Here is an 11,730-nt window from a genome sequence, read left to right as displayed (position 1 = left end):
ACTCATATAACCCGCACACAAAATATCAAGAAAAGCCCCCAGAACAAGAGGTGTTAAGGGAGACGATGTGTCACTGCTTATATCATTCAACAGACGTGGCGATGGGGGTAGAGAAAAACGGGGTTAAGGCTTCAGAACACCCAGTCCAAATTGAAACTGCATTTGAACCTTAAAATGTCAATTTGGTATTTTACCGTGTGTGTGTGTGTGTTGCTGTTTGAATTCCAGCTCAGGGCTTCTTGAGTTGAGTTTTAATCTGTCTAATTGTGCTGCTTTCCCTCTCTGCAGGTGAGTCGGATTCTGTACAGCTTTGCCACAGCATTTCGGCGGTCAGCTAAGAAGGCGGCAGTGGCGTCGCAGCAGCCTGCTCCACTCACGCCAGATAGCGACTTGTTTACTTTCACCGTCAGCCTGGAAATCAAGGAGGATGATGGCAAAGGCACTTTCAGGTATAAGAATTGATGATGTGTTTTCCTAGCAATCAGATACTGACTGAAAACGTATACACACACTGACAATGGATAAAAAAAAAAAAAAATGCAGTCTTCTTTAAACAAAAAAATGCATTAAACTCAGTACCTCCATTGAGGACAAGCATGCCACTTTTTTTTGTATTTATGCTGCAAAGCGAGTGAAACAGCTTTTTTTTTTTTTTTTTACAAATGAGGGGATGTAAAATCAGCCAGCCATACAAGGCAAGCTTAAACTTCAATTGAGCAAGTCTATCTTTATTTCATCGAACACAATGAGTTCCCTCTTTCCAAGTTGCCTGCTCTCTTGTTTGAGGTTATGCAATTAAGACCAGAAAGAGCAAGACATCCTTGAAGCTTCCATCACGCTCCAGTTCAGAGGGAAACACAAGCGCCTGTGTGGTTGCTGCTTTCAACCGGCTTTTGACCAGTTTTTATTTCTTTCCCAATCATCTCCATGTGCTCACAACTATTAACATTTCAAATAGATTTAAAGACTAGATTATCTTCACATTTGAATCCGGAGCGAACGACATTCACGCACAGGGCACGCACACTCAGAGGGAATTAGTTTGTGAGATTCGAAAGAACAAAGCACAACCCTATTCTTTCGTTTCACTTAGCTATGAACTAAATTTGATTGGAATCGACCTGTCGTGATGCATTTTGGTGTATTTCTTCTTGCACGATTCAAACTCGCTCTTAATGTGTGGTGATGAATTTAGATTTTTTCTTTGATTTACTGCTTGATTGCCCCCTCCCCCAGTGCTGTAGCAAAAGACAAGGACAAGCAGAGCTTCAAACTACGTGCCGGAATGGACAAGAAAATAGTCATTTATGTCCAGCAGACGTCCAATAAGGAACTGGCTATTGAGCGGTAAGAGGAAACACACACGTACACACACGTGCACGAGGAGGAAAATGTCAAATATCTAATGCTTGGATCTGTATACAATAATTAGGCCTGTTCAAGTAGCTAGTTGTAGTAACTGACTAGCAATATTTTGATTTTTTGTTGAAGTTTTTTTTGTGTGTGTGCCCCTGCTCAAGGTGTTTTGGTCTTCTGCTTAGCCCTGGCAAGAACGTCAAAAACAGTGACATGCACCTTCTAGACCTGGTAGGTTAGTTGTGTGCACTTGTGTGTATCGATACCTTGGATGTATTTTGAATACAATAAAACATCTGTGATTTTAATAGTAATTAGTGTATACACGTTTGGACAAATGGACGACTCCTCAATAAACACCCCTTTTTTTGCACTCATTGACAGAAGATGGATACCATTCACCAAGGAAAAAAAAACTCATTTGTTCAGTGTATGAATACATGCGCGTTGAGCTGTCCATGTGGAGTTATTTATATGTGGGCATGAGCTAATTCCCTCCGACTTGTGCCCCCTTTTAGGAGTCAATGGGAAAGAGCTCCGACGGGAAGTCTTACATCATCACAGGAAGTTGGAACCCCAGCACGCCTCAGTTCCAGGCTGTGAACGAGGAAACGCCCAAAGGTTACAAAGACCAGCTACTGTATTATTAACAAAAACAAAAGAACCCCGCTATTAGCTGCCTTTGTTTTTCTGTTTCACATCCACACATGTAAATTGCTTTATGGAATTGAGTTCAACCACTGATGACATTTCAGTGACAAGAAAATGACAGCTAGTTAGCCACTAGCTAGCTAATATAGCAGTACACAGCGTCACTTAGTGCCTCTTCTTGTCAAACAGTGCAGACAGTTGGACTAAATGAAATGAAACACTAACTAATCGCCCTTGCTTGGATAAGTAGTGTCACGTTGTTCATTGATTGGTCTTGGTTAATTGGTGATGATAAATAAAACCGTTTTTCTTGCTTTTGTAGATAAATGTATGTACATGACGACAGCGGTGGACCTCGTCATTACAGAGGTCGAAGAGCCGGTGCGTTTCCTTCTGGAGACGAGGGTCCGGGTTTGCTCTCCCAACGATCGTCTCTTTTGGCCCTTCAGCAAGCGGAACCACACTGAAACCTACTACCTGAAACTGCGACAGGTATGCCGACTTATGGCGAGCACTTGCGGTTTCATCCAAGCAAATGAAGGTCAAGCTTGAAATCAGTTTATGCTAATGCTGCACAAAGTGAAAATACTTCCTCATTGCATTTTTTTTTTCTTCTTCAGATGGAGCGCAAGGAGCGGAAGAGTCCCTCCGCCGACACACTTTACGAGGTGGTGAGTTTGGAAAGTGAGACAGAGAGAGAGAAACGGAAGACCACAGCTAGTCCTGGTATCCCTCCTGGCGCGCCGGGTTCGATGGTCCCTTCTCCACCAGAGGATGACGAAGAGGAAGGTAATTTTTTTTCGTCCGTTCATCATCATTTTGGCAACCCGGTAAATACCTCAATGCATTTAATCATAAGAAAATGTTGTTGTAGAAGAGTAAAATTTCAAACAGAAAGCACGAATCCCGCCCTTGTGAATGAACCTCTATCGAAATCACAGCACAACTCCGCGGACATCTCACTGAATAGTTTATACACTCTGATATTTATCATTGCTCGTCCTCGTCAGTGATGGCTATTATACACTATTTAAGCAGGAAATTAAAACACTCCCCCTGAAGGCTGTCCCGGATATAAATGTGATGTTCGCCCAAGTCCTCGTGGTGCCAGGTCACAAGCTGTGTTGAAGAACTTCTTGTGCTGTACTTCAAGTGTCAGCAACCATGTGTTTGTGTTATTTTTAAGACGTCCACACAAAATGTGGATATTCCGCCTCACTGATATGTCAAGAGATCCAGGTTTGAATCTTTGCTCTCTGTGTATGCCCACCATGTCACACAGTTTATATATATAAAATATGCTGCCCACAGCTGATGGGTAGATGGATAGATAAGTGGCGTGACGTCAATATGCGGCCGTGAAAAGAACCCGCTTATTTTGTCGTTGTTCATTCTCCATCTCACATGCGGCCAATAGGGAAGCTGTGGGCCATGATTGAGCGAAAGCTTGCTGCATTACGCAAAACATAGTACAACGGCTCTTTAGTCGAGAGAACACATTTTTGTGCACCATGTAGGTGTATCACGTCCCGCTCCTGGAAGTTTTCACAAATTCTAAGGGCAAATACTTTGTGCGATGGAGATTACTTTGAATGCCTGGGAGGGGAGGCGCCTCACCACTTTGTACACATCTGACTCCGGGTTGCACATTGTGTTCTTTTATTTATTTATTTATTGCACGTTGCATTGCAATTTATTTCAACGTGGTCGAAAAAAAAAATTATTATGTATTATTGAAGTTGTGTATTCTAAAGATTTATTGAACAACTTCTCCAATCTTTCACTGAAAATATACCCACCAAAAAGCTCATACGCCCGAAATTGCAATTGGTTGTCTAATTTGAAGCGAACAGCTTTACTTGCCCTTAAAAAAATCCTTGAATTTCACATTATTTGTAAGAAAACCAGAAGAAGAAGCTCATGCAACCTTTTTTTTCTGGGAATTTAGATGTTATGGAGGATTGATCATTTTTAATATTCTTTTTTTTTTTTTTATTCCACAAAAATGGCGGCTACTTACCATGTTGCTCATAAATTGTCTTTGTTACATTCTTCCTCTTTGCCACCACCATTTATAGTCTGCGGTCACATAAAAAAGAAGCCAAAGAATAAGAAAAACACTTGTGGGGGGTGGGGTGGGGGGTGTATTCTTTTTGATTTGGACTCCGATGAAGTCTCACAAGATTTGCTGAAAGTGTCATGTGAAACCTTTTTTTTTCTGGCGCATTCGGCATTGACGCACATTCACTCACCACAGACTAGAGGCTGGAGGCGACATGCGGACCGCTCCGTTCAGGAAGTCCAAACGTGGACATAGTTTACGAGCCCCTTGAATGAGGGTCTTTCGTGCGTTTCGACGGTCAGGTGACTAGAAATGTTTCTGTTTTATTAAATGACATGTTTTCCGTTATTTATGAGTGGACATCGTGTAATCATAGTTATACACACCGTGTGCTCAAGGATAAGTCACCAACGTCGTCCAGTTTTATTCGTGTCATAAATCTCCCATTCGATGATATGTTCTATTTTGATATAAAGGTAACTGGAATTGTTTTCATAACTTACTTGGATCACGCAAACTTGTTATGATCGCAAGTTTTGGATAGATGTGATCACGGTTTGGCCGCTGTGTGCATGTCTGTTGTTGCTCACCGTGGTCCAGAGAGTGCTCAGGGAGTTTGCGTGTGTGTGCTTAGACGGATGGAAAATGTAACAAGTAAATGTTTTTTTTTTTGTGTGTGTGTCTAGATAATGACGAGCCATTACTCAGTGGTTCTGGTGATGTTTCCAAAGAGTGTGCTGAGAAGATCCTGGAGACCTGGGGAGACTTGCTATCTAAGTGGTAAGGTCTTTTGTTGTGTTTGGCCTTCAGCAGTCTTTCTGCTTCCTCTGAAACAAACAGTCACACAATTGCCCCTTATTTATTTATTTGAAGGAACAAGATAAGCACCTTGATGGGGTAGCTCTCCTCTCCCATTGCTGCGTTTGTTTTTTAATTAAAAGCATATGATTTAAAAAAAAATAGGACGTGTGGTGTCTTGAAAGCGTACGTGCTTTGGGTAGCTTGAGCAGGACAAAATGTAAAATGGTTGCACAATTTAAGTCATGACCCTAAGGCCAGATGACAGAGAAGCTCCGGCCTACTGTTGAACCGTGAATTATAGTCGTCACGGTGACTACAGATGTTTCCATACACACAACTTTGGTTCCTCTTGCTACTCAACTGTTTTTACGGTGCGCATTAAAATGACTGGTATTACATAATGGGACACATTGTAAATGTAAAAACCGCATTAAAAGTAGAAGTGAATCTAGTCAGTAATCGGGGTGCCAAGTGGCTTCCGATACGATAACAATCTTGCATCTCGAGGCATTCCCCAAACTGATGGTGATCCGTTACGATATCAGCAGGAATGAAGCATGCTTTTAGTTTTTTACTAAGAAATGTTGTAAGAGCCTTGATCATGTGATACTATTTCACACAAAGAACAATTGTCAACCTCAAGCATGAGATATTGGAGATTTTAGATGTAGACAGATATAACCTGATGCTGTTTTTTTGTTGTTGTTTTTTTGGTCTTATATTGGACCAATATAAATTAGATCTGTCTGTGTTGAATGCGATCACCACTGGCGCTGAATTTGCCACGCTTCTAATTTTTACGAATGCGCTAAGCCGCCAACGGCTACGAGAAGAAGCATTTTGTGACTTGGCGGAAGGCACAGGCCGACAAATGCCTGCGCTACAATTTTGTTGCGCTCAAGGTGACATGGTAGGTTTAAAGTTGAGATTCTCCCCGCATCCTGTGCCGCGTGATGATACATTTGTTACAAATTCATTATGTGCTACTCATAACCTTGAAAATGGTTATGAACTTGTGTCCCATTACTTTTGTGAACCAAGCTCTAAATTGGTTCATCGATTGTAATTGACCAGAGAAATCATCCCCATGACTGACCACTGCTCTTCCGCCTCCTTTCTCAGGCATATGAATCTGTCCGTGCGTCCCAGGCCGCTTCCAGCTCTGGTGCGGAGCGGGATACCCGAGGCGCTCCGTGGGGAGGTGTGGCAGCTCTTGTCTGGTTGCCACAACAATGACCATCAGGTCGAGGAGTACCGCACTCTCATCACAAAGGTAAGGCAAAACAACACAATGGTAATTACTTAAGGATGACACACACACACACACACTACTATACTATAATATTCTTACTCTTAATTTTATTTCGAAATGTGTAGGGGAAAAAATATGCAAGTAGCAGAGGCAGACGATGGTACTTTCCAATTTCAATAAATGTAGCAAGTCGTTGTCCGACCAGACATTTTGTTCACCCCTGCATAAAATAAAAAAGGCTCATGGGTCTCTCGAGAGTAGCAAACCCTGCTACAGTGACCCAAAAAATAAAAATCCCAGGATTTTTATTTTGGGATTATTTCCCACAGTCCAGACATGCAATCTTTTTTCCAAAAGTTCCCAGTGCCGCAGTAAAGTGGCGCCAAAGCATTTAATCAGACATTTTTACGTTGGGCTAACGGGAGGTATGACAACAGTACACCCCCCCCCCCCACACCTCAACTTATAGGTTTTGTGCGTTCACACAGTAATTGCTTTTTCCCTTCAATGTTTTATGTGTTGTTCTAATCTAAGTACAGATGTACATATATTTGATCCGACACTGCAAGTACTGCACTTATTTTTCACACATACCCGTGGGCATATATGTTGTATTTCAGAGACCCCCCCCCCCACCACCACACACACACCAAAATGTGCCAATGCTGCTCTTCAGTTCTTGGCTGCAACTCTGTTGTCTGCTTATGTAAAGGCAACATCCCGGGGGCACAATGCTGGTTCCCAGGTGGTGAAAACATGTTGGTCTTGCCTTTTTCCTCCACTTCCCTCTTGACCCCCCCACCCCGCTGCCTGACCACTGTGCCCACCTCCCTTTCCAAGACTTTTTTTTCTCTTTAGCTGCACGCAGTTCCTGTGCAACAACAGTCCCTGCAGATGCATTTGGGTTAACTTAAATGGTATGAATGGAATGTTAGCTTTCCCTCACAAGATCATAACAATGATGTGCAGCGCTACCGATTTGATAACCACTGGACAGAAAGTTGGAAAGTATTTTTAAGGCATTCCGGGATAGGAAAACACGTGCGGCTTGTCCAACAGACATTTCTCGATTTATTTAGTCTACCCAAAGCTTGGCTGGTTGAGAGTGTCAGCAATAGTATATAAAGTATGTTCAGCAATACCGAAACCTTTTCAAGTTCAATGCCCCCCAAATTGAGAAATTGACAAAAAAAAATGTTTCGGTACATCTGGGTGGATCATGCCTCATGGCCAAAGTCTGCTGGGATAGACTCCTGCTCACCCCTCATCTTTCATAGGGGCAAGCGCTATAGAAAATGGATGGGGGAGTGGTCTTAGAATTGGGGTGTTCTTAATTTTGTTTTTTTGCTTTCTTGCCATAACTAATGCCACTAAAAATGTACCGTAGAATAAATAATTATAAATGCATAATTAGTTTGTTCACAGTTATGTTCCAATATCAGTTTTGGATGAGGATTTTGTTAGCCATGGATATAGTCAAATTTATCTCTTCATTCAAAGAACAGTAAAAATCTATTAACATTCACTTTGCAATTACTACTCTTCATAATTAACTTGGCTTCTTAAGTACAATGCTCATTATTTAATGACTAGGCTACATCTATTTTTTAATTTGTGCATACCATGGTCACATGCCAGCTCCTACTAAATTTTGTGCTCTTGTACATACTGTGTTGTTAGCGTACGCGCGCGTGCGTGCATCTCCCTGTGTTGCATGCACATTGTGTCCTAGCTAGCAGCCTCTTTGATCCCTTGACCTGGTCTCGGCCTGTCTGAACATGCTGTTCATCAGCCTTTCTGATGAGGCCATTGAAAAAGCGGTTACAATTTCAAATGCGCGGCCCGGTAGTCCAGTGGTTAGCACGTCGGCTTCACAGTGCGGAGGTACCGGGTTCGATTCCAGCTCCGGCCTCCCTGTGTGGAGTTTGCATGTTCTCCCCGGGCCTGCGTGGGTTTTCTCCGGGTGCTCCGGTTTCCTCCCACATTTCAAAAACATGCGTGGCAGGCTGATTGAACACTCTAAATTGTCCCTAGGTGTGAGTGTGAGTGCGAATGGCTGTTCGTTTCTGTGTGCCCTGCGATTGGCTGGCAACCGATTCAGGGTGTCCCCCGCCTACTGCCCGAAGACAGCTGGGATAGGCTCCAGCACCCCCCGCGACCCTAGTGAGGATCAAGCGGCTCGGAAGATGAATGAATGAATGAATTTCAAATGCAACCTTTTTTTCCCCCAATACACCCCTGACGTGAACCTCCCTGCTACAGAGTACTGCAAGTACCAGATTATATTTGAATGCTGACTAATTAACATTCCAGCCAGTAACCAAAAAGAGCAAAACCCATTAAGCTATTGTAGCCGTGGCCCGCATTTTTAATTACTAACATAAATTAAAGCAGGCAGGAGGCATTGAGTGACAGAGGCAATATGCCTGGTTTTGGCGAGTTGGTTGCCTATCCTAACTCGCCCAGTGGAAGCTGATTGTCGCGAAGTTGTGTCAAAAGAGAGGACAGAAATAAAACGGGAACACCTATTTGATGTGTGAAGAAGCTAACACCTGCGTTGGTTGACATCTAATGTTTCTTTTCCGCTGCGACGTACCGACTCACCGTTCTGTCAGTTGTGCGTAAAAAAAAACAACAACAATGGAGGAGAATGGGGGTGTCCTGTATTTACTTTTTGGTCCAGGTAAGGAGACACATCCAAGAGGAGACTAAATATATTAATTATAAAAATTATTAAAAAATAAATAAAAAATGCAGCACTGGATCTGATGCACAGCAACACTGTTTCGGGAATGCTCTGTAATTCCGCATAACAATTCGAGGCTGGATGGGTTTTTATGAAAGAACATTCGAACCTCTGCTTCAACTCCATCAGTGGCATGACCTCCAGCTTCCCGGAACTTACATGTAACAGCCATGTGTCCCAATACTTTGTGTAACGCCAGGATGTTTTCAGCAAGACAAAACAGGCCATTGTGACTCTCCAAATGCCAATACCTTGGGATAGTTGGAATCAGAAGTGCTTGTATTGTGTTGCCATGTGTTAGGCACGCGAATGCCCTCTCCAAGGTTTGATGAAAACACAACTTAAGTTGGATGGGAACAGAACTGAGGGCCTTTTGTGCTTTTGGTGAAAGAAAAAGCGCATGATGACAACTGCACGGTGCGCAAGCATGTCAATACTTTAATCACGGTTACATCTTGTCGGTTTCTTCCCTCGTTTAATTTTCATAGCATAGTGTGCCAAAGCAGCCACTGACTTGATGTGGTATTTTTAACTGCGGTGTTTGTAATTTGCAGCACAGCAGAATGCGGTCTAGTGACCACGTAACCACGTTCCTTTTGCACTTTACATTGATTGAAATCAAAATATCAGTTGCCAATAGTTACGAATAGAAATGGTAATTGTTTTGTCGATATATTGAGGCACGGAGTAGTCTTCTGGATTAAATGTTTTTTTTTTTGGGTGAATCAGGATTTTTATGGCGACCAAGACAAAACAACACATCATTTACAAACTCTGGGCGTCAAAGTTTCCCGTGACCCCAATCATTAAAGAGAAACAAGCGAGGGGGCCCCCCATTAATTACAACAACCAGATTCAGCGGAATGCTGAGTTTTTATTTGTTGGAATCGTCGGAATTGTGGTTCAGTGGTGCTTCCCAAAGTATGGTGACTAGTTAAAACTAGTTATGAGACCTTGCACAGTGTACAAAGTTTTGTAGATTTATGTTGTGCTCCGTTCAGGAAGCAAGTGTCAGGATGTCACGCTGCCTCCTCTTCATCATTGTGGCTGCACCCTTTTCATCCTGCCATTTTGTTCCTAATATCCCGAACTTCTTTCTCACCTTTCCTCTTTTCTCTGATGAGCTCTCTCCTCCCTTGCCTCTCCCTGCTATTCCCCCCCACCCCCCTCCCATTCCTCTCCATGCAACCCTCTTCGCCTCGCTGTCATTTATTTTTAGCTCCTCGTGCGGTGGGCCGAGGGGGTGCGTGAATGCAAGGGAGTGTGTCTGGATTTTGCTGGCTGGGGCGGAGAGAGAAAGGTGCAGGCTGGTGTGTGTGTATGTGCGTGTTTGGGTCTCGATCACGCGACGGCAAATTGCTGGGCACGAGACAAACTCTGCGGCTTTCCGAAAGTCATTAAATGAGGATGTAGATCATCTAGCGTTTGGCTATTAATATCCGACTGGGGGCCTAATTTTAGTGCAGGATCCTGTGTAATTATATCTAATCATAACAGCGCATATCCTCGTAAGTTGTCGCACAGATTCATTAGACTGAGGAGGTGTGGGGCGGGGGGCTGTCATAACTAAGTTGTTTAAGAAGATGCAATCGAAAAGCTTTTCCGTACAAGCTTGAGCAGTCCTCCAGAGTTTATAATGAACAACTGTCTGCTAGAAGGGAGATTAAGATGTCAGGTTCATTTTTGCCGACTCACGCTTAGCTGACGCTTTCAAAATTGTGTCATGCAGCATCTGCAAATCTGTTCGACCAAAAGCATGCGTGCACACCCCTTCCTGTCCAACTAGAATTTAATTAGGGATGTATTTGGTACGTACTTTTGTCATTTGGTTCTAAAAACGAGATCAATTTATCGTCCACATAAAATCCTACTGGCCATATATTGTAACTGCATTCCTGTTTATATGGTTATGCTACAGTCTACTGAAATTCCAAAACTGCCCCCCCCCCCGATGCCCTCCCCCAAAAAACAGCCACGAATAAGCACTACCCAACTGTATGGCGGTTTTTGTTTTTTTTTGTTCGCAGAGCATTGTTGGCGTGCGTAATCAGATATTGCTATATTTTCCAATCGCATTGTGTGGCTATATTGACGACCTGCCAAGGTGAAGCTGATAGATGGACTGAGTGTTCAGTGATTTAGCGGTCAGCGGTGCGCTTTCAGAATAGTCAATTCTGTCCGTCTGAACTTGATGAACTCGAACCGAAATGATTTTGTCATCTCGACAACGTGCAAGTGAGGAATTATCCATTTTGCTCTTGTTTGTGGTGTTAATTAGGACGATCTCAGGCTGCGGAAGTAGAACAGTTTGTGTTACACTTTCAGGACCTGTAGAGTTCTCTTGCGCTGGTTCTGTTGTGTTGTTGTTGTGCGTTTTGAATTTTTTTTCATGCGTTTGGGAAGTGAGCATCATCACAGTCATTTTATTTGGAAAACAAGCGTGATCGTAGTAATTCGGATGCTTGGTGAAGAAATAGCAGAGCATGGAAAAAGAGGGCATACCAATGCAATTTAGGTTTTCGGGGAATGTTCATCATTTCTTGATTGTAGATTATGGTTTCCCTTGAGTGAATCACATGACTTTTTTTTTGCTATTTTGGCATCATTGTGGCATTTGAGGATCGCATGGTGAGAAATGACCAAAACAAATAGCCATGCGGAAGATAGCTTACCATGTTGCGCTGTCTGAGCTCTAGACAAAAGCAGTATTGTACACCAAAGTCTCCACTTTGCTGCAGCAATGTGTTGTCTTGTGCCCGTCGTCTTCTGACTGTGGCCAGTGGGCACATGGTGAAAAATAAGTACAAGAAAAACACTTCATCTTCTGCATTGTTGTTTATTAGCATCTTGTTCTGGCTGTTC

General features: G+C 42.9%; 1 protein-coding gene across 4 annotated transcripts in view; it reads left to right on the top strand.

The window, feature by feature from the left end:
• The window catches only part of LOC127591364 (rab GTPase-activating protein 1), a 41,086-nt gene that overhangs the window by 10,037 nt on the left and 19,319 nt on the right, over window positions 1-11,730 (top strand). For all 4 annotated transcript variants that reach the window (XM_052051455.1, XM_052051452.1, XM_052051453.1 and 1 more), the window contains 8 exons: window positions 289-449; window positions 1,237-1,347; window positions 1,521-1,587; window positions 1,875-1,977; window positions 2,330-2,499; window positions 2,628-2,796; window positions 4,756-4,849; window positions 5,993-6,143. In XM_052051455.1, coding sequence (XP_051907415.1) covers window positions 289-449; window positions 1,237-1,347; window positions 1,521-1,587; window positions 1,875-1,977; window positions 2,330-2,499; window positions 2,628-2,796; window positions 4,756-4,849; window positions 5,993-6,143 — 1,026 coding nt within the window. The remainder of the gene's footprint in view (window positions 1-288; window positions 450-1,236; window positions 1,348-1,520; window positions 1,588-1,874; window positions 1,978-2,329; window positions 2,500-2,627; window positions 2,797-4,755; window positions 4,850-5,992; window positions 6,144-11,730) is intronic.

Source organism: Hippocampus zosterae, chromosome 18 (genome assembly GCF_025434085.1).
Source record: "Hippocampus zosterae strain Florida chromosome 18, ASM2543408v3, whole genome shotgun sequence".
In the NCBI taxonomy this organism is placed as follows: Eukaryota; Metazoa; Chordata; class Actinopteri; order Syngnathiformes; family Syngnathidae; genus Hippocampus; species Hippocampus zosterae.
Note: the sequence above shows the minus strand (reverse complement) of the source record. Positions and strands in the feature narration are given on the sequence as shown.